Source organism: Arachis ipaensis, chromosome B1 (assembly GCF_059453495.1).
Source record: "Arachis ipaensis isolate K30076 ecotype BB chromosome B1, ASM5945349v1, whole genome shotgun sequence".
NCBI classification, from domain to species: Eukaryota; Viridiplantae; Streptophyta; class Magnoliopsida; order Fabales; family Fabaceae; genus Arachis; species Arachis ipaensis.
In genome coordinates, this window is record NC_142436.1 from 126,493,777 (window position 1) to 126,519,942 (window position 26,166).

The following is a 26,166-nucleotide window of genomic DNA, read 5'->3' on the forward strand; positions in this document are numbered from 1 at the left end:
GTTTTGAGCTTAATTGTATGGTTACATTCAAACCATAATATTTTATTCATGTGTGTTTCGCCCTTCTTTTTTATTCTGATGTTCTTTATTTTGTTTTAATCTATATGTCCGATTATAGAATAGAAATACATACCAAGAGAGTGATTGAGGCCATTATTAGATTTTAGCTCACTTATCCCAAAATAACCTACCTTTCACATCATCCTTGTTAGCCCCCTTGAGCCTTTAAATCTTTTTTTTTCTATAAATCACATTACTAGCCTTAAGCAGAAAAACAAAATAAAAATCCCAAGTTGAATCCTTGGTTAGCTTAAGATAGGAAGTATGTATGGTTTAAATGTGGGAAAACCTATTGGGAACATGGATGATAAAAATAAAAGGTAGAAAAGTTGAAAAGAATAAAATAATTCAAAATAAAGAGTTTTGGGAAGCATGCTCATGTAAAATCAAATTAATTGAATTACCATGTGCATTAAAAAATTTTTTTCAGTATTTAAATAAAGGGGACACAAAAGAATTCCCCAAATGAGAAATAAAGCAATACACATGGGATAAAAATAATAAACATTGAAACATGAGCATGTAACATCAAAAGTGGGAAAATATGAGAAAATAGGTAAAGAAGCTTTGCTTTAGAAAGTATGTATGTTAGGTGAGATCTTAGACTAATTAAGGATTCACTTATTAGCTCACTTAGCCTTATACATATACCCTTACCTTTACCTTGGCCCCATTACAACCTTAACTAAAGACCTCATGATTTTTGGTATGTCTATATTCTATAATTGTTGATTGGTTAGATGAAGAACAAAGTTATAGAAAGTAAGAATAAAAAGAAGAATAGAGTGATTAACCCAATAAACACTAAGTGATTAGAGAGTAAACACAAAATCCAGTGAGGGTTCAATAGCTCATTAACATATATCTCTGTTTAAATTATTAATTGCCTTGCAAGTTTATAAAATATTTTTCTCTCCCATCTCAACTGTAAAAGTGCTTCATCATTATCTAAGATTTGGCTATATATATATATATATATATATATATATATGACTCCTTGAGAATGTGAATTAATTCAACTACATGCAAGCTTTATATACAAGTGAATAAAAAATTTAGAATTGCATGATGCATCATTCATCTAGGTAGTTGCATTTAGATCAGATTGCATTGCATGGCATTCCACCACTTTAACCTAACATTACTCTTGGACTTAGCATGAGGACATGCTATTGTTTAAGTGTGGGGAGGTTGATAAACCCATATTTTATGATATATTTTGTGCTTAATCTGAGTGATTTATTCAATCCTTCACCCACTTATTCATATTATTTGCATGGTTTTACTTTCCCTTCCTTATTATGTGATGTATGTGAAAAACATGTTTCCTATGCTTTAAAATAAATTATTTTAATTACCTTTATTTCCATTCGATGCCGTGATTAGTGTGTTGAGTAGTTTCAGATCTTCTAAGGCAGGAATGACTTAAAGGATGGAAAGGAAATATACAAAAATGGAAGGAAAGCATAAAACGGAGTTTGTGAAGAAACTGGCATCCACGAGATCGCATGGATGACGCGGACGCATGCAAAGCGCGAAGAAGCAGCGACGCGGCCGCATGACTGACGCGACCGCGCGCCTTGAGCAGAACACATATGACGCGGCCGCATGACTGACGTGACTGCGTGACAAGGAAAACTCCGAATGACACGACCGCGTGACCCACGCGGACGCATGACAGAGGCCACGCACCAGAAATTGCAGAAAATGCTCCCAGCGGATTCTGAACCCCTTTTTGGCCCAAATCCAAGTCCAGAAGGCATAAACCAGAGGTTATGAAGTGGGAGAATGCATCCATTCACAGGAGGAGACGACTTTAGTTTAGTTTTCATGATTTAGATTTAGTTTAGAGAGAGGTTCTCTCCTCTCTCTTCTCTCTTTAGGATTAGGATTTAGAATTAGGATTTTATTCGCTTTCAGGATTATATCTTTATCAGATTCAATATTCCTTTTTATTTACTTTTGCAATTTAATTTATGAATTCTTCCATGTTACAGATTACATATTTGAATTAATGTTATTTGAGGTATTTCAGTTTAATATTGCTTTCTCTTATTTACATTATTGTTATTCCCATCTGAAGGCATTTTTATTCCAGTAGATTTATTTCTCTCATTTTGGTCTTGGTTAAGAAATCAGTAACTCAGGAGTTATCAAACTCAAACATGAATGATAATTGTTATCTTGTTAATTAAATGAACTTCAATAATCCCAATCTTTTTCTAGGAAATAAATAGGATTCGAAGATCAAACCAATTAATCCCTTGACCTTCCTTTATCTTGGTAAAGGTTAACAAAGTGGAATTAAGATTCAATTCTCATCATCATTGATAAGGATAGCTAGGATAGGACCTCTAATTTCTCATACCTTGCCAAAAGTTTATTTACAGTCATTTATTATTTTACTTGCCATTTAAATTGCTTGTTCTTCATTTACTTTATTTGCTAATTAAATCATTCCCTCCTCATTCTCAAAACCCTAATTTACAATCTCCATAACCAATAATAAGAACATACTTCCCTGCAGTTCCTTGAGAAGATGACCTGAGATTTGAATACTTCGGTTATCAATTTATTTAGGGGTTTGTTACTTGTGACAACCAAAACGTTTGTAAGAAAGGTTGATTGCTTGGTTTAGTAACTATACTTGCAATGAGAGTTTATTATAACCTCTAAACCATCAATCCTTCCTGCTCTTTCAATGCGCCACGTGCAGAAAACGTAAAAGACGCTGGGGGCGATTTTGGGCTGAGTTTGGACCCAGTTTTCGGCCCAAAAACACAGACTAGAGCCAGGGGACAAGCAGAGACTCAACACACATTCTCATTCATACAGTTTTTAGTTTTAGATTAAAATCTTAGAGAGAAATCATTACTTCCCCTAGGTTTCTTCACATACACAGTTTTAGAGTTTTATGCTTTTGATTTGGATATTGAGAAGAGTCATTACCTCCGTTGAAGTTTTCATTATTCTACTTTGTTTCCTTATTCCCTTACTCTTTTAATCGCCCATTAACCCTGTTCAGATACGTATGTTTATGATTTTGGGATTTATTAATGCAAAGAACTCTTTTTACCTTTAATTAATTTTCAGTCATTATTTTATTTAGTTTATCATGTCTTCTTTTTATTCCCTTTATATGTCTGCGAAGGTCGTATTCACGTCAATAGAGTAGACTCCCAACTTGAATTGGGAGTTGATTAAAAGGTGACCCTTGAGTTGGAATACTCAAGTGTCAATTGGGAATTGGAAGTTGTTGGCTGGCTCTCTAGTCTCTAACTCTAATTCTTCCTTAGGAGAGGATTAGGAATTGGGAATCAGAGCTGGTTAGTTACTTGACTTTTCTTTATTTAGTAAAGGATAACTAAGTAGAAGCAACAACCTATTACCATTACACTTGGGAAATTCAACAAGGATAGAACTTCCAATTAATCTTCTCTCGATCAAGGATTTTATTTTAATTATATAAATTCTCTCGTTAATTTTCCTTGCTTTAATTAATTATTATTTTATTCTCCCATTCTCCAACTCTAAATTTCTTCGAAAAATTTCTGACTAATAAAATAGCACTCTTTTGTCAACTCGTTGGGAGACGACCTGGAATTTCTACTTCCAGTATTTTTATTCTTGATTTGTGACAACCCTTTTAAATTGATAAGCGAAATTTTTGTCAGTTAAGAACTGTACTTGCAACGCTGTTTTCTCTATAAATTCTTAATCGACAATTTTCTGCCCGTTCAATTTTTGGCTCTGTTGCCGGGGAGTTGCAATAGTGTGCTAAATTATTGGTTGGTGTAAATATTTTTATTTTACATATTTGCATATTTTATTTTATTTTATTACCATGAGCTATATGTTTCTTTCATTGAATGACGCGTTCATTGCCTGATCCGAGCTTAGCTGTGTTTGATCCTGAAATTGAAAGAACTATTTCACGTATTAGGCAAGCTCAGCGTCGGTTAGCCTCTGAGGGTAGTGAATTGGTTACCACCAATTCACCAATCTCATCTGAGGGCGAATCTGAAATGCCATTTGAGGAAGAAATAAGCTCTTCTTCTACTAATCTGTTGATTTACGTGCAGGTAATATGGCGGAGCCCCGAAGGATTACTCTCCAGGAAGCAGGAGCCCCAGATTTTACACTGCAACCGTATCAAGCGCGTCACCCAAATCTGGCTGTAGATTTTGAACTGAAGACTGCGCTAATCAACTTACTGCCCAAGTTTCATGGGTTAACTGCTCAAGAGCCCATAAAGCGCCTCAAAGATTTTCAGACAGCCTGTTCAACTACTAGGCGTTATGGTGCAGATGAGACTACTATCTGGCTGTATGCCTTCCTATTTTCTCTTGAGGGAAAGGCAAGGGAGTGGTTCTACACTCAACTTGAAGAACTTGTTACTAATTGGGATCTGCTCAAAAGGGAATTCCTGGAAAAATACTTCCCAGCAGAAGTCACAGACAGACTGAGGAAAGAAATTTCCTGCATTATCCAAGGAGAATCAAAGACTCTTTATGAGTATTGGGAGCACTTCAGGAATCTCCTAGACTCATGCCCCCACCACAAGATTGACCAGTTGGTGTTGATTAGCTACTTTACACAAGGCATGAAGCCTCAGGATAAGACTACATTAGATGCTGCGAGTAATGGTTCTCTGAAGAAGTACAAGATGGCGACAGAAGCGTGGCAACTGATCACCGATCTAGCTGAGTCTACCCGGAATGTCAGGCACAGGAACAACCATCCCAAGGCTATTGTGGAGGTTTCCTCTAGTAGTGAGACTGCTGCTCTCACACAGACTTTGGGAGAGATGACCAACATACTGAAGCAGCTGCAGCTGAATCAACAACAACCTTAGCCTCCCCCACAACAACAGTGTCAATAGTTGGTTCCCCAAAGAGTGTGCAGAATATGTGCCTACTATACTCATTACACTGATGAATGTCCGCAGCTCCAACAAGAAGACAACACATTGGCAGCCACTCATAATTTCTGTGACCGCCTGAATCAAGGATACTATCAATAAGGCAGCAATTATAACTAAGGTAAGAACTACAATCAAGGTTGGCAGGACAACTCCAACCAGGGATGGAGGGACAACTACAACTAAGGAGGCAGAGACAACGGTGAAATCAGAGGTGGAACAACAATAACAATCAGCAGAACATGTATCAGTAGAACCCCCCATACCAACAGCAGAACCAAGGCCAGACGTACCGGGCACCTCATCAAAGGCAAGCCCAAGCACCTCAGAACAACCAACAGCAAGCCCCTCAAATTACTTATCCCCCTTCCTCTTCCAATGATGAGATGCTTCGCTCTATTGTACAAGGACAGAAAGACCTGCAGAATACACTTACCTCAAGCATCATTGGTCTTACCTCTATATTACAAGCTCTCATCTCCCGGATGGAACCACCATCCAATCCAAACAATCAATCTTCTAGCTCCAATGCACTACCTTCTCAACTTTTACCCAACCCTAAAGGTGAAATCAATGCCATTACTTTGAGGTCCGAAACCACACTGTAAGAGAGGGGTCACGAGGAGCCAAGCTTGAAGGAAGACATTCATGTTGAAGACATTGTTGAGGAAGCGGATGCTGAAGAAGAGGAGGAAGTACAAGATATGGTTGAAGAAGAAGAGGCTCAACCAAGGAATGGAGTACCAAAAGAAGCTGCAGTTACAAGAGAAGCCATTCCCATTCCATTTCCACACCTTGCTAGGAATTCCAGAAAGCAGATGGAGCTCGACCCCAAGATGGTGGAGATCTTCAAAAAGGTTGAGGTAACGATTCCCCTTTTCGATGCCATTCGCCAGGTACCTAAATATGCGAAGTTTCTAAAAGATTTATGCATGAATAAAGATAAAATACAGGATTTAGAAACTATTCCTCTAGGTAGCTCTATTTCTGCTTTAATGGGTGATATACCAGAAAAATGTAGTGATCCAGATCCATGTATGGTTACTATTACTATAGAGGGTGTAAAATTTTCTGACTGCATGTGTGATTTAGGCGCGTGTGTGAGTATTATGCCATTATCTGTATATGATGCCTTGAGGCTCCCTCCCTTAAAAAGGTCGGCAGCATGTTTTGTTTTGGCAGATAAAAGTATAATCTCGGTGGTAGGAATTGCTGAGGACATGCTGGTGAGCATTAAGGGGCTCACATTCCCTATTGACTTCTACATCTTAGAGATACCCCCTAACGACTCAGGAAGACCATCATCCATCCTGCTTGGAAGGCCGTTTCTGAAGACTTCAAAGTTCAAATTGGATGCCTTCTCAGGAACTTACTCTTTTGAGATAGATGGTAGAACAGTGAGCTTCAACTTGGATGAAGCTATGAAGCACCCTCCAGAAGATCATTCCATCTTCCACATCATTGATGAAACTATAGCTACAGTTCAGCAAGAGAAAGTAGAAGAGAGGCACATGGAGCAAGGTGCAAGTGTGGGGAAACCCCCTGAGCTTACTGAGGATACCTTACCCCCATCACTAGCTCCAGATGATCAAGTGCCTAGCCATGAGCAGAAAATGGAATTGAATCCCCTTCCACCCCACCTCAAGTATGCTTACCTCGAGGACAATCAGGAGCTCCCAGTTATTATTGCAAGGGAACTCACTTCCCAACAGGAGCAGCAGCTACTTAGTGTGCTGAGAAGACACAAGAAAGCGATTGGGTGGATCTTGGCGGATATAGTAGGCATTAGCCCTCAAGTTTGTGAGCACCGGGTATTTTTAGAAGAGGGAGCAAGGCATGTCCGTCAACCTCAGAGGCGGCTGAACCCCACCATTTTGGAGGTTGTCAAGAAGGAAGTGACCAGACTGCTTGAAGCTGGCATCATCTACCCCATCTCAGATAGCAAATGGGTCAGCCAAGTACAAGTGGTGCCCAAGAAGTCTGGAGTCACAACAGTGAAGAATGAGCATGGAGAGCTCCTGACAACTAGAGTACAAAATTCCTGGAGAGTGTGCACTGATTACAGGCGCCTCAACCAGGCTACTCGCAAGGATCACTACCCCCTGCCATTCATTGATCAGATGCTTGATCGCCTGTCAGGTAAATCACACTACTGCTTTTTAGATGGTTACACAGGCTATTTTCAAATTCATATAGCTCCTGAAGATCAAGAGAAAACTACTTTTACATGTCCCTTTGGAACGTATGCATACAAGAGGATGCCTTTTGGCTTGTATAATGCACCGGCTACTTTCCAAAGATGCATGATGAGTATTTTCTCAGATCTTATTGAGAGTTGTATGGAAGTTTTCATGGATGACTTTAGTGTGTATGGTGATTCATTTACCCTTTGCTTGGATAGTTTAGCTAGAGTATTAGACAGGTGTGTTAGTTCAAACCTTGTATTAAATTTTAAAAAATGTCACTTTATGGTAAAATAAGATATTGTTCTAGGACACGTTGTTTCTAATACTAGTATTTCTGTAGATCCAGCAAAGGTGGATGTCATTTCTAGTTTACCTTACCTTCCTCCGTGAGGGAAGTCCGTTCTTTCCTTGGTCATGCAGATTTCTATCGGAGATTTATCAAGTACTTCAGTAAGGTAGCATTGCCTTTATCCAGACTGCTGCAGAAAGATGTTGAGTTCAAGCTGAATGAGGATTGTCTGGAAGCATTTGATAAGCTGAAGATCGCCTTGACTCAATCTCCGATTGTGAGAGGACCAGACTGGAGCCAGCCTTTTGAGATTATGTGTGATGCCTCCAACCATGCAGTAGGAGCGGCACTGGCTCAGCGCGAAGGTAAGGATCCTTTTATAATTGCTTATGCTTTTAAGACCTTAGATGCTGCTCAGTCTAATTATACTACCACTGAAAAAGAGCTTCTGGCTATTATTTTTGCTCTGGATAAATTCTGAGCCTATTTACTTGGTACTAAAGTGGTAATATACTCAGACCATGCAGCTCTAAAATATTTATTAGCTAAAAAAGAGTCCAAACCGAGGTTAATACGTTGGATATTATTGCTGCAAGAATTTGATTTAGAAATCAAAGATAGGAGTGGTTCCCAGAATTTAGTAGCGGACCACTTAAGTTGCCTAGAGCACATTAAGACTGACTCCACTCCTATCAATGATTCTTTTCCATTTGATACCTTGCATGCAATATCTGAAGTAGTTCCTTGGTATGCACCTATAGCTAATTATCTAGTTAGTCATACCTTCCCTCCTAATCTTACTAAGCATCAAAGGGACAAGCTGAAAAGTGAGTCCAAATACTATATATGGGATGACCCATATTTATGGAGGTATGGTGCTGACCAGATAATTAGGAGGTGTGTGCCTTAGTCAGAATTCCAGTCCATTTTAGAGGCCTGCCATTTTTCTGAGAGTGGTGGACATTTTGGCCCTATAAGAACAGCTAGAAAAATTTTAGACTGTGGATTCTGGTGGCCCACTCTTTTTAAGGATACTGCTGCCTTCTATAAATCTTGTTTCCCATACCAAAGGTTTGGTAATATATCCAAAAGGGATGAGATGCCCCAACAGCTTATGCTATTCTGTGAAATTTTTTATGTCTGGGGCATTGACTTCATGGGTCCATTTCCAAACTCTAGTGGTTTCTTATATATACTGGTAGCTGTAGATTATATTTTTAAATGGGTGAAAGCAATTTCTACCCGTACTGATGATGCTAACACGGATGTCTCCTTTGTCAGAAACCATATTATCTGTCTCTTTGTATCACCACGAGCAATCGTGAATGATCAAGGTACTCACTTTTGTAATAGGAGATTAGCAGGTCTACTGAAGAAGCATGGGATTGTTCACAAGGTAGCAACAGCCTACCATCCTCAGACCAATGGGCAAGCCGAGGTGTCTAACAGAGAGATAAAGTGCATACTGGAGAAGATAGTCAAGCCTCATAGGAAGGACTGGAGCACCAGGCTTTGTAGATGCGCTTTGGGCTTATCGGACAGCATACAAGACACCCATCGGAATGAGTCCCTTCCACCTAGTATATGGAAAGGCTTGCCACCTCCCAGTGGAGGTAGAACACAAGGCTTTCTGGGCTGTGCGGGAATACAACATGGGATTTGAGAAGGCTGGTGCTGAACGAAAGCTGCAACTAGCAGAACTGGAGAATCTTCGACTCGAGGCATATGACAACTCTAGACTATACAAAGAAAAGGTGAAGGCTGTGCATGACAAGCATATAAAGAGAAGACATTTCAGACCTGGGGAGCTAGTTCTCCTTTACAACTCAAGGTTGAGACTCATGCCAGGCAAGCTGAGATCAAGGTGGGAGAGCCCCTATAGAGTAGAGAAGGCCGAGCCATACAGAGTCTTCCACCTGAGTCATCCTTCAAGCTCAAAATTCATCAAGGTCAATGGACATCGCTTGAAGCTGTATCATGGTGAGAAGATGAAGAACAATAAAGAGCTCGAGATCTTCCTCTTGGGGGATCCACCAGCAGAAGAAGACTGAGCTTGTGGACCGTCCAACTTAAGGACGTAAAAGCAAAGTGCTAGGTGGGAGACAACCCACCATGGTATGATCGTCCCTTTTTATTCCTAGTTTTATTTTATTTTGTTTTTCACAGTACTCTTCATAATTTCTGCATAATCATCTGCATTCTGCATTCTGCATAAAAAAATGGTGGACGACGCGCAAGCGTCACTGACGCGTGCGCGTCATGTGTGAGTTTGCACCACCAAAGAATTGACCCGAGAGTTGGGTCGGAGTGGTGTTGGAAACGTGCCTTGCGCACAAGCAAGCCCACGCGTACGCGTCCCTCACGCGTGCGCGTCACTTGTGCTTTTTCTAGCCCACGCGTACGCGTCACTCTGGAAATCGGCGTAAATTGGTGTTTGACCCGAGAGTTGTGCTGCCCTCGCGCTGGAACTGTGCTAGAGGCACAAATTGATCCACACGAATGCGTCCCTAACGCGTGCGCGTCAGTTTCACAATATGGCGATCCACGGGTGCGAGTACCTGACGCGCACGCGTCGTATGTATTTTTGGCCCCATGCGTAACAACCCCATGCGTGATTCGCACAACCCAAGGGACGCGTACGCGTGCCAGACGCCTACGCGTCACTACCAAAACTGCACGACCCACGCGTATGTGTGCTGTACGCGTACGCGTCGCATGCGACGCACAATTAAACAAGCACGCTGCCAGATTTCAATTCTTCCCTCCCCCAATCCTAATTCTCTTCTATTCCTAATCTTTTCTTCTTTTTTCTTCCTTCTTTCTTCCTTATTCTTTCTTACTCTCCACTACTTTCTTTTTCCCTTTCTCACCTTCTACCTCAGGTTCTTTTCTTCGTCCCATCTACTTCTTTCATTCTTCCTTCATTATTGCATATTAATAATTTATCTTTCTTCTCAATCTTTATTGGCTTAGTTATTTATGGTTTATTCTGCATTCTTTTTCATGCATTCTTATGTTGGTATTGGAGTTTTATTTTGGGTATTACCTTATTATACTTGAGCTTGTGGATATTGTAAGGAGTAATTTGATAATTGATATTTAATTTTGGCTCTCATATATATTTGGATTATATTATTTTCATTCCTATTTTAACTTGCACACCAAGTGTTTGTGAAAAAGCTCTTATGGCATTTTGAATCCTATTTTCTTCTACTCTTTTACTTGAATGCCTCTTTTTCACAGCACTTATACTCCACATGTATTTGGGATTATCATTCACAATTGTCATCATACAAGTGCTCTTTAATTTGGCACATTTATTAATTGATGCTTGAATTATGCTTCTTGTGCCTAGTACTTGCATGCATTTACCCTCTTGCATCTAATTCCTATGAATTGCTTTTTTGCTTTTAATTGATGTCTTACCTACATGTTGTAGCTACCATGTATTTAAGCTATTCTCTTTTCTTTGGCATTCATTATCACTTGGAATTTCCACCTTCTGGTTTTAGTTATCTATATTTCACATTCTTCCTATTTCCTTCTTCCTTAGGCATGGGTACCAAGAAAGGAAAAGAGAAGGCTACTGACAAGACACCAGCAAGGAGAGGAACCAAGAGGGCACCGGCTAAGGCGCTTCCATCTACAAGCGTAAAGCCGCCAACAAAGCGGGTGAAGAGGATCATTAAAGTTGATGCAGTAGAGATCGCCTTTCCTGCACGGGACTCCACACGGTTCGCTAACTGTTACTGCGAACAGATGTTCCCCATCCTAGCCGAGAGGAACTACAACAATAAGCATCTATTCATTGTCCCAACACACTTTGTTGATTTTGTGGAGCCCCGCATCGAGAGGAGACAGTGGGGATTTTTGAGGAGGCAATCGCGGGAGGCCAACTTATCATGGGTAGTTGAATTCTACTCCAACTTCTACTCGCCTACCCTGCAGACTGTCTATGTTCGTTAGCACCAAGTCCCTGTCTCCGAGAGTGCCATACAACGAGCACTGGGTCTTCCACCTAGCCCAAAGGGATTGGATGCATATCAAGAAGCCTCTCTTAAGCGCCAGATGTATCAGTTCGACTGGGCCAGTGTCCTTGGAGTTATAACCCAACCTGGCAGCACCTGGATCTATGGGCCGCATCAGTCAAAACCTAAGAGCATCTCAGACCAATCACTTACTTTGGAGGCTCGCGTGTGGGCACAAATTATGTCCCACTACATCTTTCCGAGTACTCACGAGTCCACCTTCACTGCGGACATGGCTGTTCTCATCTAGTGCATTCTGACAGAGCAACCCCTCAACCTGTCCCAATACATCCGGCAAGCCATGGGACACGTACAGATAGCGGGTAACCTACCTTTTCCCGCCTTGGTTTCCAATTTAGTCTCTGCAGCAGGTGTGTCCTATCGGGCAGGAGACACGAAGGTCATGATCCCTAGGGCCGACCAATACATCCCACATGGGAAGTACATCAGGCCACCAGTTCCCTCTGCGAGCCGGCCTGCAGACCCATCTTTGGATACTCCTCCGTCTTTTACTCCATCATCATTCACACCACAAGCACCATCCACCCATCAGATGTTCATTCAGATCTTTGAGAGGTTCGACTGGCAAGACCGGTGGATGGAGCAAATAGAGCGCCGATACAACTACCTGAAGAAACTCATTGTTGGTACTCACCCACCTCCAGAACAGAAGGACACCCCGGCCTCCCCTTCATCCAGTAGCACAGGAAGCCAGGGCGAATCAGACAGCGGAGGCGATGCTTCCAGCCCTACCTTGCTCCTTACTGATGGCACGGAGGACCGTGCCAAGCCTTAAGTGTGGGGAGGTCAGTCCCTGACTTCCAGAGGTAACTTCTCTCTCTTAACACCAATATTTGACTTTTTCTTTTGTTAGATAGGATAGATTGCATGATAATAATTGCTTGCATGTATGTTCTGCTTGGCTAAAGTAATGAGTTTCTTTTCAAGACCCTAGTTTATAGCATTTCACTGATTTAAATTAAAACCTTTGTGTTAAATTTGTTTGAAGATTGTAATTTGGAACATGAATTATAGCTAAGAACACACCACCTGTGAGATTTGAGCTTAATCATACGGTTACATTATTTAACCATGATTTTTTTGTTATTCTTGTGTGTTTCTTCTCTATGATTGCAATCTTTATTTTGTTCCATTCTATATGTCCATTATTTAGTGTATTTGCATGCATGCATATGATTGAGGCCATCATTTGTTATTAGCTCACTTATCCTAAATAGCCTACCATTTTAATTACCTTTGTTTGCCAGTTTGAGCCTTTTAATCCCCATTTGTTCTATATTATACCACATCACTAGCCTTAAGCGGAAAAACAATTAATTACCCCAAGTGAATCTTTGGTTAGCTTAAGATAGAGATTGTGTGTCAACTGAGTGTGGGGAATTATGGGAACTTGGGTTGATGAAATTGTGTTGTGTTTTATTGACAAAAGTATTGGGAATTTGGGTGCATACTCATATGAGATCAGAAAAATCATATGCATTGATATGTTATGTTTACTTTTATATTAAAAAAAAAGAAGAAATAAATATTACAATATAAATAAATAAATAAATATGGGACAAAATTACCCCAATGTTAAGTCTAATAAAAGATCAATGCATATGTGGTGAAATTAAAAGAAAATTTGATGGATGAGTATGTAAAATATACAAAAGCAAAATTATGGGTAGTTAGGAATAATTTCATATACATAGAGTGTGTGTGTGTGTGTGTGTGTGTGTGTGTGTGTGTGTGTGTGTGTGTGTGTGTGTGTGTGTTAGGTGATAGCTTAGGTTAGTCAAAGATTCATATTATAGCTCACTTGGCCATACATATATCCTTACCCTTACCTTAGCCCCATTACAACCTTGAAAAGACCTCATGATGTTTGCATTGGTATACTAAATATTTGTTGATTGGTTAGATGAAGAACAAAGTTTTAGAAAGCATGACTAGAGAAGAGTAGAGTGGATTAACCCTAGACACTTGAGCGATTAGAGTACATATACACTACCAGTGAGGGTTCAATGCTTGATTCTGTGTTCCCTGCTTTCATGAGCTATCTTCTTACAAGTTTACCTGTCTCTTATTGTATGATTTGAATTAGTGAAATATGACTTATGTTTGTCTTGGAGAACTTGTTTACTTTTAACCAAGTAGACAGAAGCATCTTATCATATAGTTGCATTCATATATAGGTTGCATTTCATGAGTCTTACTTTTCCCCATTCATTCCCTTGTCTCCTTGAGCTTAGCATGAGGACATGCTAATGTTTAAGTATGGGGAGATTGATAAACCACTATTTTATGCTTTATCTTGTGCTAAATGGAGTGGTTTTTATCAAATCTTTGCACACTTATTCATATAAATTGCATGATTTTACAAATCCTTCCTAATTTTGTTCTATGATTGAAAACTTGCTTTCCGAGCCTTTAAATTATGTATTTTTAACTCCTCTATATATCATTTGATGCCGTGATCTGTGTGTTAAGTGTTTTCAGGCTTTATAGGACAGGAATGGCTTAGAGGATGGAAAGGAAGCTTGCAAAAATGGAAGGAACACAAGAAACTAAGGAGACAACCAGCAAGGAGCGACGCGCACCAATGGCTCACGCGTGCGCATGATTTGGAGATTTTCATGGCGACGCATGCGTGCACCTGATGCGTACGCGTGAGAAGCGAGATTGCACGGCGACGCGTGCGCGTACCTGACGCGTACGCGTGACATGCGCCACGTGCAAAAAATGCAGAAGACGCTGGGGGCGATTTTGGGCTAAGTTTGGACCCAGTTTTCGGCCCAGAAACACAGACTAGAGCCAGGGGACAAGCAGAGGCTCAACACGCATTCTCATTCATACAGTTTTTAGTTTTAGATTAAAATCTTAGAGAGAAATCACTACTTCCCCTAGGTTTCTTCACATACACAGTTTTAGAGTTTTATGCTTTTGATTTGGATATTGAGAAGAGTCACTACCTCCATTGAAGTTTTCATTATTCTAGTTTGTTTCCTTATTCTCTTACTCTTTTAATCACCCATTAACCCTGTTCAGATACGTATGTTTATGATTTTGAGATTTATTAATGCAAAGAACTCTTTTTACCTTTAATTAATTTTCAGTCATTATTTTATTTAGTTTATCATGCCTTCTTTTTATTCCCTTTATATGTCTGTGAAGGTCGTATTCAAGTCAATGGATTAGACTCCCAACTTGACTTGGGAGTTTATTAAAAGGAGACCCTTGAGTTGGAATACTCAAGTGTCAATTGGGAATTGGAAGTTGTTGGCTGGCTCTCTAGTCTCTAACTCTAATTCTTCCTTAGGAAAGGATTAGGAATTGGGAATCAGAGCTGGTTAGTTACTTGACTTTTCTTTATTTAGTAAAGGATAACTAAGTAGAAGCAACAACCTATTACCATTACACTTGGGAAATTCAACAAGGATAGAACTTCTAATTAATCTTCTCCTGGTCAAGGCTTTTATTTTAATTATATAAATTTTCTCGTTAATTTTTCTTGCTTTAATTAATTATTATTTTATTCTCCCGTTCTCCAACTCTAAATTTCTCGGAAAAATTCCTGACTAATAAAATAGCACTCTTTTGTCAACTAGTTAGGAGACGACCTGGGATTTCTACTCCTAGTATTTTTATTCTTGATTTGTGACAACCTTTTTAAATTGATAAGCGGAATTTTCCTCGGTTAAGAACTGTACTTGTAACACTGTTTTCTCTATAAATTATTAATCCGCAATTTTCCGCCCGTTCAGAAAGCTTTTAGTATGTATTGATTTTCGAGATCTAAACAATGCTACTCCAAAATATGAATACTTTATGCCCATAGCAGATATGTTGATCGATTCTGCAGCATGCAATGAAACCTTAAGTTTTATGGACAATTATTTGGGGCATAACCAAATTTTTATTGCAGAAGATGATGTATCGAAATCTACATTTCGATGTCGTGGGGCATTAGGTACATACGAATGGGTAGTAATGCCTTTTGGTTTGAAAAATACTGGTGCAACATACCAACGTACAATGAATACTATTTTTCATGAAATTCTCAGGAAACTCATGGAAGTCTATATTGATGACGTTATGGTCAGATCGAATTCAATGGACCAATATCTCGATCATTTACAACAATCATTTAGTATAATGCGTAGAATGGGGTTGAAGATGAACCCTTTGAAATGTGCATTTGGTGTGTCTGTAGGGAATTTTTTGGGATTTGTAGTCTATAAGAAAGGGATTGCTATTGATCAAAATAAAGCTAAGGCAATCCTGGATTTACTTCCTCCCAAATCAAAGAAGGAAGTATAATCTTTCTTTGCGAAGGTTAATTACCTTCGTCGATTCATATCGAATCTTTCTGGTCGAACTTGAATTTTTGCATCTTTGGTTAAACTTAAAGATGAATCACAGTATGAATGGACAAAGGAACATCAAAAAGTGTTTGAATTGATCAAAGCTTACTTGTCCAAGGCACCAGTGACGGCAACTGTTCGCCTTCATAAGCCCTTAAAGTTGCATATTGTAGCATATATGAATACTACCGGATGTATATTGGCTCAAGATGACAAGGAATGTCATGAAAGATCTATTTATTATTTGAGTAGAGTGCTAACTGGTATTGAGTTGAGGTATTCTCCCATCGAGAAATTGTGTTTTTCTCTTTATTATGCTTGTATGAAATTGAAATATTACATGGTTGCAAAAATTGTGAGAGTAATTGCACAAACTGACTTGATAAAATACATGTTGTCTTATCTTATATTAAGAGGTCGGTTAGGAAAGTGGATGCTTGCCTTCACATAGTTCGATTTGTATTATGTATCGGCCAAAGCTGTGAATGGTCAGGTCATTGCGGATTTTCTACTAGATCGACCAAACAATCCTAATTACCAGGGGACAAACGTAATCAATGTAGTTTTCGATTGTTGAAAACTATATTTTGATGGTTCAAAACACAAAGATGATGCTGGAGTTGGGATCTAGATTATTTCTCCGAAAGGCATGCCGTCAGAATTTCTTTTTTAGTTAAAATATCTTTGTTCGGATAATGTCACTGAGTATGAAGCCTTGATATTGGGATTAGAAATTTTGATTGATAAAGGGGCATTAGATGTTCAAATTCTTGGAGATTTCCAATTGGTGTTGACATAGTTATCGAAGGAATTTAAGTGTAATAATGAGAAGTTACAAAAGTATTTATCGATAGCATGGGAGTTATTGGTATCTTTTCGAAAAGTGTCTTTGGTTCATATTCCAAGCATTCGGAATGAGATTGCTAATGAGTTGGCTCAAATTTCATCGAGATATAGAATATTCCCTGAAACTTTGGAGAAATTGGCGAAAGTTTGTCAAATTCTGGTACCCATTGAGGAAAGAGAAGTTTTGACTTTGGATGAATGGGATGATGAAGATTGGAGAAAACCAATTGCAGAATATTTGAAAGACTCTAACATGCGGATTGATCGAAAAATTAAGTTAAAGACAATGAATTTTGTATTGATGGCTGGTGAGCTGTATAAGAAAGCCGTTGATGGTAGCCTTTCCAGATGCTTGGGTCAATCGGATAAAGACATTGCTCTTGAAAAAGTTCACATGGGTATATGTGGTGCTCATCAAGCTGGAGTAAAAATGAAATAGGTGCTTCGACAAGATCAAGTGTATTGGCCTTCCATGATTAAAGATTACATTGATTATGCAAAAACATGCCAAGAGTGTCAGTGACATAGAGCGATATAGCAGATTCCAGCCTCTGAGTTACATTTGATTATTAAACCATGGCCATTTCGAGATTGGGCTTTGGATTTGATTGGAATAACACACCCACCTTCATCGAAGAATCATAAATTTATCCTGGTGGCAATCGATTATTTTACGAAGTGGGTTGAGGCTGTTCCTTTGATAGAGGCAGGTCAAAATGAAATTATTGATTTCGTAGAAAAATATATAATTCATCGATTTGGGATTCCTCAAACTTTGAGTACTAACTAGGGGACTATGTTTACTGGTCAACACATTAGAAATTTTGCAACTTGGAAGAATATTACTATGGTAACTTCGACTCCATATTATGCACAAGCAAATGGTCAAATATAGGCAGTAAATAAGATTCTAATTAACTTGATTAAGAAGCAAATTGGTCGCAAACCTCAAACTTGGCATGAGACTCTAAGCCAAGTGTTGTGGGCTTATCGAAATTCACCTAAAGGATCGAGAAATACGTCCCCTTATAAATTGGTGTATGGCCATGATGCAGTGTTACCATTAGAAATTAATCTTAATACTTTAAGAGTCATGAGGCAAGATGATTTACTGATTGAAGATTATTGGAATGCAATGTATCATGAGTTGAATGATTTAGATCAAGAACGCATTTTAGCACTCGAGAATATGATTCATCAGAAAAATAGTATTGCTTGAAGTTATAACCATCGTATGAAAGAGAAGTGCTTTAGTGTGGGAAGGACCCTTTCAGGTGATCGATTTGTAATCTGGGAATGCATACCGTATTAAAGATATCGATTCTGGCAATTAGGTTAAATCGATAAATGGGAAGCATGGTGCACAAAATTGTGATCGTTCATTCCTTGGTAACGGCGTCAAAAACTTAATATGCACGTTCATAATTTTAGTTCTTTGTCACAACTTCGCACAACTAACCAGCAAGTGCACTGGGTCGTCCAAGTAATAAACCTTACGTGAGTAAGGGTCGATCCCACGGAGATTGTCGGCTAGAAGCAAGCTATGGTCACCTTGTAAATCTCAGTCAGGCGGATTCAAATGGTTATGGTGAATTGATAATTAAAATATAATTAAAATATAAATAGGATAGAGATACTTATGAAATTCATTGATAAGCATATGGAGATGCTTTTGTTCCTTCTGAACCTCTGCTTTCCTACTGCTTTCATCCAATCCTTCATACTCCTTTCCATGGCAAGCTGTATGTTGGGGGATCACCGTTGTCAATGGCTACCGTTCGTCCTCTCAGTGAAGATGGTCCAAGTGCGTTGTCACCGCACAGCTAATCATCTGTCGGTTCTCGATCATGTTGGAATAGGATCCATTGATCCTTTTGCGTCTGTCACTACGCCCAACACTCGCGAGTTTGAAGCTCGTCACAGTCATTCCTTCCCAGATCCTACTCTGAATACCACAGACAAGGTTTAGACTTTCCGAATCTCAGGAATGCTGCCAATTGATTCTAGCCTATACCATGAAGACTTCGATCTTTCGGAATGGAGGCTAAGAGATACACGCTCAATCTAAAGTAGAATGGAAGTGGTTGTCAGGCACGCGTTTATAGGTTGAGAATAGTGATGAGTGTCACAGATCATTATATTCATCATGGTGAAGTGCAAGGCAATATCTTAGAATAGGAATAAGCTTGAATTGAATAAGAAAACAATAGTACTTTGTATTAATTCATGAGGAACAGCAGAGCTCCACACCTTAATCTATGGTGTGTAGAAACTCTACCATTGAAAATACATAAGTGATGAAGGTCCAGGCATGGCCGAATGGCCAGCCTCCATGGTCTAAGGCCTAAACGTCCAGAGATATAAAATAAATCACTAAAAGTAGTTTTTATACTAAACTAGTAGCTAGGGTTACATAAGATAAGTAAATGATGTAGAAATCCACTTTCGGGCCCACTTGGTGTGTGCTTGGGCTGAGCATTGAGCTTCCATGTGTAGAGACTCTTTTTGGAGTTAAACGCCAGGTTGTAGCCTGTTTCTGGCGTTTAACTCGGATTTGCAACCTGTTTCTGGCGTTTAACTCCAGAATAGGACAGGAAGTTGGCGTTTGAACCATAGTTGTCAGAACCGAACCAGTGATCGAACCGGTCAGGTTACTGGGTCACTGGATCACTGGTTCAACCGGTGGGTCACTGGTTGAATCGGTTAACCCGGTCCTATGTAAATAAAAAATAAAATATAGTAAAAAAATTAGAATTAAAAATTTAAAATACATATTTTTACTAATATTTTAAAAATATCTAGCTATTCTAAACAATATGGAATAGAAACAATAAGTATTTTGTTAATTTTACTCTATCATAAATATTTTTATTTTGTTTTTATTTTAAAATAAGTATTATTTTCGAATTTTAATAATTTATTAATTAGTTTATATCTATTATACTATTATATACTACAAGTATTTATTGAAAAATAATATTAATAGATATTATATAATTATAAAAAAAATAATAAGTGAGTTTATAATTACTGTTAAATAAAGATATAATTAATTTAAAAATGAGTGAGCTTATAATTAAAATTAAAATAAATTAAATAAAAGTAAATTATTTACCGAAAGATATTAATATGTATTTTAATTTGTATCCATATTAGTAATAGACAAGGTAGCCTGGTGGGCATAGTCACCTTTTATTTCCTGGAGGGATGGGTTCGAACCCCAACTACTTCATTTTGGGGAAATTTTTAATTGTTCTGGTTCGGTCGAACCAGTTGCTACCGAATTTGACCAGTTTTTACCGGTTCGCACCGATTCTTAACCTTGTGCGGTCCAATCATCGGACTGAACCGGTATAGGATCCGGTTCACCAGTTTTTCGGTCGAACCGACCGGTCCGGTCTGGTTCTGCTAACAGTGGTTTGAACGCCATTTTGCGTTGTCAAAACTCTGGCAAAGTATGAAGTATTATATATTGCTGGAAAGTTCTGGATGTCTATTTTCCAACGCAATTGAGATCGCGCCAATTGGATTTCTGTAGCTCCAGAAAATTCATTTCGAGTGCAGGGAGGTCAGAATCCAACAGCATCTGCAGTCCTTCTTCAGCCTCTGAATCAGATTTTTGCTCAAGTCCCTCAATTTCAGCCAGAAATTATCTGAAATCACAGAAAAACATAAAAACTCATAGTAAAGTCCAGAAATGTGATTTTTATTTAAAAACTAATAAAAATATACTAAAAACTAACTAAATCATACTAAAAACTATGTAAAAACAATGCCAAAAAGTGTATAAATTATCCGCTCATCACAACACCAAACTTAAATTGTTGATTATCCCCAAGCAACTGAAAATCAAATAGGATAAAAAGAAGAGAATATACTACAAATAACAAAATATCAATGAAACTTAGCTCCAATTAGATGAGCGGGACTAGTAGCTTTTTGCCTCTGAATAGTTTTGGCACTCACTTTATCTTTTGAAGTTCAGAATGATTGGCATCTATAGGAACTCAGAATTTAGATAGTGTTATTGATTCTCTTAGTTCAGTATGTTGATTCTTGAACACAGCTACTTTATGAGTCTTGGCCGTGGCCCTAAGCACTTTGTTTTCTAGTATTACCACCGGATACATAAATGCCACAGACACATAACTGGGTGAACCTTTTCAGATTGTGACTCAGCTTTGCTAGAGTCCCCAATTAGAGGTGTCCATGGTTCTTAAGCACACTCTTTTTTGCTTTGGATCACGACTTTAACCCCTCAGTCTCAAGCTTTTCACTTCACACCTTCACGCCACAAGCACATGGTTAGGGACAGCTTAGTTTAGCCGCTTAGGCCAGGATTTTATTCCTTTGGGCCCTCCTATCCACTGATGCTCAAAGCCTTGGATCCTTTTTTTACCCTTGTCTTTTGGTTTAAAGGGTTATTGGCTTTTTGCTCTTGCCTTTTGGTTTAAAGAGCTATTGGCTTTTTCTGCTTGCTTTTTCTTTTTCTTTCTTTCCTTTTATTTTCGCCCCTTTTTTTTTCTGCAAGCTTTTGTATTCACTACTTTTTTTTGCTTCAAGAATCAATTTTATGATTTTTCAGATTATCAATAACATTTTTCCTTTTCATCATTCTTTTAAGAGCCAACAAATTTAACATTCATAAACAACAAATTCAAAAGACATATGCACTGTTCAAGCATTCATTCAGAAAACAAAAAGTATTGTCACCACATCAAAATAATTAAACTAATTTCAAGGATGAATTCGAAATCATGTACTTCTTGTTCTTTTATTTTTAGAACATTTTTCATTTAAGAGAGGTGATGGATTCATAGGACATTCATAGCTTTAAGACATGGACACTTAAATACTAATGATCATATAGTAAAGACACAAACATAAACAAAACATAAGGTTCAAAAATCGAGAAAAATAGAAAAATTAAATAGACAAGGAGATTAAGGAACGGGTCCACCTTAGTGAGGGTGGCATCTTCTTCCTCTTGAAGAACCAATGGTGTTCTTGAGCTCCTCTATGTCTCTTCCTTGCCTTTGTTGCTCCTCCCTCATGGATCTTTGATCTTCTCTAATTTCATGGAGAATGATGGAGTGCTCTTGGTGCTCCATCCTTAGTTGTCCCATGTTGGAACTTAATTCTCCTAGGGAAATGTTGATTTGCTCCCAATAGTTTGGTGGAGGGAAGTGCATCCCTTGAGGCATCTCAGGAATTTCATGGTGAGGAATTTCCTCATGCTCTTGTTGAGGTCCATGATCTCTTCTTTGTTCCATCCTTTTCTTAGTGATGGACTTGTCCTCATCAATGAGGATGTCTCCCTCTATGTCAATTCCAGCTGAATTGCAGATGTGGCAAATGAGGTGAGGAAAGGCTAACCTTGCCAAAGTGGAAGACTTGTCAGCCACCTCATAGAGTTCTTGAGGTATAATCTCATGAACTTCCACTTCCTCCCAATCATGATACTATGGATCATGATGGCCCGGTCAATAGTAACTTCAGACCAGTTGCTAGTAGGAATGATTGAGCGTTGAATGAACTCCAACCATCCTCTAGCTACAGGCTTAAGGTCCAGTATTCTCAATTGAACGAACTTACCTCTTGAGTCAACTTTCCATTGAGCTCCTTCCACACATATGTCCATGAGGACTTGATCCAACCTTTGATCAAAGTTGACCCTTCTAGTGTAGGGGTGTGCATTTTCTTGCATCATTGGAAAGTTGAACGCCAACCTTACATTTTCTGGACTGAAATTTAAGTATTTCCCCCGAACCATGGTAAGCCAATTCTTTGGATTCGGGTTCACACTTTGATCATGGTTCCTAGTGATCCATGCATTTGCATAGAACTCTTGAACCATTAAGATCCCGACTTGTTGAATAGGATTAGAGAGAACTTTCCATCCTCTTCTTCTAATCTCTTGTCGGATCTCTGGATATTCGCTCTTTTTGAGCTTAAAAGGGACCTCAGGGATCACCTTTTTCTTGGCCACAACATAGAAGTGATCTTGATGGACCTTTGAGATGAATCTCTCCATCTCCCATGACTCAGAGGTGGAAGCAATTGCCTTCTCTTTCCTCTTTTTTGAGGTTTTTCTGGCCTTAGGTGCCATTAATAGTTATGGAAAAACAAAAAGTAATGCTTTTACCACACCAAATTTAAAATGTTTGCTCGTCCCCAAGCAAAAAAAGAAAGAAGGAAGGAGAAGAAGAAGAAAAATGGAGGAGAGGAAGAGAGGTGTGTATTCGGCCAAGGAAAAGAAGAAAGGGTTGTGTTGTGTGAAAATGAAGAAGGAATGAGGGGTTTATGGGGAAGAGTGGAGGGATGTGAATGGTTAAGAGGTGATGGGGAAGAGTGATTGAGGTGATTGGTGAAGGGTATTTGGGGAAGAGGGTTATGAAAAGGTGTGAAGAAAGAGAGTTAGGGTAGGTGGGGATCCTGTGGGGTCCACAGATCCAGTGGGGTCAAGGACTTAACATCCCTACTCCAATTAGGCGTGCAAAACGCCCTTTGTATGCAATACTGGCGTTTAACGCCAGACTGCTGCCTATTTTTGAAGTTAAACGCCCAAATGTAGCCTGCTTCTGGTGTTTAACGCCACTTCCATGCTCTGTTCTGGCGTTAAACGCCAGTCTGGTGCTTGTTTCTGGCATTTAACGCCAGCTTGATGCTTCTTTCTGGCGTTAAACGCCATTTGATGCTTCTTACTGGCATTTAAATGCCAGTAAGTTCTTCCTCCAGCGTGAGCTATTTTTAATGCTGTTTTTCATTCTGTTTTTGATTTTTCAGTAGTTTTTTGTGACTCCACATGGTCATCAACCTAAAAAAAACATAAAAAAACAATAGAAAATAGATATAATTAAATAACATTGGGTTGCCTCCCAACAAGCGCTTCTTTAAAGTCAATAGCTTGGCAGTGAGCTCTCATGGAGCCTCACAGATGTTCAGAGCATTGTTGGGACCTCCCAACACCAAACTTAGAGTTTGAATATGGGGGTTCAACACCAAACTTAGAGTTTGACTGTGGGGGCTTTGGTTGACTCTGCAGTGAGAGAAGCTTTTCATGCTTCCTCTCCATGGTTACAGAAGGATATCCTTGAGTTTTAAACACAAGGTTGTCCTCATTCAGTTGAAGGACCAACTCTCCTCTGTCCACATCAATCACAGCTCTTGCTGTGGCTAGGAAGGGTCTTCCAAGGATGAAGGATTCATCCTCATCCTTCCCAGTGTCTAGGATTATGAAATCAGCAGGGATGTAAAGTCCTTCAACCTTTACTAACACGTCTTCTACTAGTCCAAAGCCTATTTTCTTGAGTTGTCTGTCATCTCTAATGAGATTCTGGCAGCTTGCACCTCAAAGATCCCAAGTTTCTCCATTACAGAGAGTGGCATAAGGTTAATGCCTGATCCCAGGTCACACAGAGCCTTCTCAAAGGTCATGGTGCCTATGTTACAGGGAATTAGGAATTTACCAGGATTTTGTTTCTTTTGAGGTAATTTCTGCCTATCCAATGCATTTAGTTCATTGGTGAGCAAGGGAGGTTCATCTTCCCAAGTCTCATTACCAAATAATTTGGCATTCAGCTTCATGATTGCTCCTAAATATTGAGCAACTTGCTCTTCAGTAATGTCTTCATCTTCTTCAGAAGATGAATAGTCATCAGAGCTCATGAATGGTAAAAGGAGGTTCAATGGAATCTGTATGGTCTCTAGATGAGCCTTAGATTCCTTTGGTTCCTCAAAGGGAAACGCCTTATTGGTCACTGAATGTCCCAGGAGGTCTTCCTCACTAGGATTCACGTCCTCCTCCTCCTCTTTGGGTTCGGCCACACCAAGTAAGGTAATGGCCTTGCACTCTCTTTTTGGATTCTCTTCTGTATTGCTTGGGAGAGTACTAGGAGGGATTTCAGTGACTCTTTTACTCAGCTGGCCCACTTGTGCCTCCAAATTTCTAATGGAGGACCTTGTTTCATTCATGAAACTTAAAGTGGCCTTAGATAGATCAGAGACTATATTTGCTAAATTAGATGGATTCTGCTCAGAATTCTCTGTCTGTTGTTGAGTGGATGATGGAAAAGGCTTGCTATTGCAGGGTTCTCAGGATCATAAGCTTCTTCTTCAGAAGATGCCTCTTGAGTACTGTTGGATGCAGCTTGCAATCCATTCAGACTCTGAGAAATCATATTGACTTGCTGAGTCAATATTTTATTCTGAGCCAATATGGAATTCAGAGTATCAATTTCAAGAACTCCCTTCCTCTGAGGCGTCCCATTACTCACAGGATTCCTTTCAGAAGTGTACATGAACTGGTTATTTGCAACCATGTCAATGAGTTCCTGAGCTTCTGCAGGCATTTTCTTTAGGTGAATGGATCCACCTGCAGAGTGGTCCAATGACATCTTTGATAATTCAAACAGACCATCATAGAATATATCCAGGATGGTCCATTTTGAAAGCATGTCAGAAGGACACTTTTTGGTCAGTTACTTATATCTCTCCCAAGCTTCATAGAGGGATTCACCTTCTTTCTGTTTGAAGGTTTAAACATCCACTCTAAGCTTGCTAAGCTTTTGAAGAGGAAAGAACTTGGCTAAGAAAGTCGTGACCAGCTTATCCCAAGAGTTCAGGCTATCTTTAGGTTGAGAGTCCAACCATATTCTAGCTCTGTCTCTTACAGCAAACGGGAAAAGCATAAGCCTGTAGACCTCGGGATCAATCCCATTGGTCTTAACAGTATCACAGATTTGCAAGAATTCAGTTAAGAACTAAAAAGGATCTTCTGATGGAAGTCCATGAAACTTGCAGTTCTATTGCATCAGAGAAACTAATTGAGGCTTTAGCTCAAAATTGTTTACTCCAATGGCAGGGATTGAGATGCTTCTTCCATTCAAGTTGGAATTTGGTGCAGTAAAGTCACCAAGCATCTTCCTTGCATTGTTATTATTAGGGGTGTTCATGGTTTGGTTAATCCAAAAACCAAACCAGTTTTTTGGTTAACCAAAAATATAGTATTGGTTAATTAACCAAATTGGTTTTACATGATAAAAATGGTTATTAACCGGTTAGTGAAATTCAAAACCGGTTTTTAACCGGTTATTAAAATAAAAACCGGTTTTTAAAAAAATAACCGGTTTTTATACCAAAAAACCGGTTTTTGTACCAAAAAACCGATTTTTGTACCAAAAACCGGTTTTTGTACCAAAAAACCAGTTTTTGTACTAAAAAACCGGTTTTTGTACTAAAAAATTAGTTTTTATACCATAAAATTGGTTTTTACATATAAAAATAGATTTTTACACAAAAATTAATATTTTTACATATAAAACCCAAATTTTTATACAAAAAACCGGTTTTTGACCCAAAAACCGGTTTTTATACTAAAAAATTGGTGTTTATACCATAAAATTGGTTTTTACATGTAAAAATTGATTTTTACACAAAAATTAATATTTTTACATACAAAAACCCAAAA

The 26,166-nt window shown here is 38.9% G+C and overlaps 1 protein-coding gene and 1 non-coding gene across 2 annotated transcripts; both read left to right on the top strand.

Moving 5' to 3' along the window:
- Positions 1–15,651: 15,651 nt before the first annotated feature.
- On the top strand, positions 15,652–17,136 carry LOC148578286 (uncharacterized). Its single transcript, XM_088502994.1, has 2 exons — positions 15,652–15,762; positions 16,651–17,136. Exons 1-2 carry the CDS (start codon positions 15,652–15,654, stop codon positions 17,134–17,136), a joined length of 597 nt encoding a protein of 198 aa, XP_088359120.1.
- Positions 17,137–25,147: 8,011 nt separating this feature from the next.
- LOC148578287 (small nucleolar RNA R71) lies at positions 25,148–25,255 on the top strand. Its single transcript, XR_015904514.1, has one exon. It is a non-coding gene; the product is annotated as a small nucleolar RNA R71 (small nucleolar RNA).
- Positions 25,256–26,166: the final 911 nt, after the last annotated feature.

Coding starts and splice junctions, on each gene's coding strand:
- LOC148578286 (XM_088502994.1), top strand. CDS start 15,652: ATGGGGTTGAAGATGAACCCTTTGAAATGTGCATTTGGTGTGTCTGTA. Junction 15,763..16,650: donor TTGATCAAAATAAAGCTAAG/GCAATCCTGGAT, acceptor GTGTTGACATAG/TTATCGAAGGAATTTAAGTG.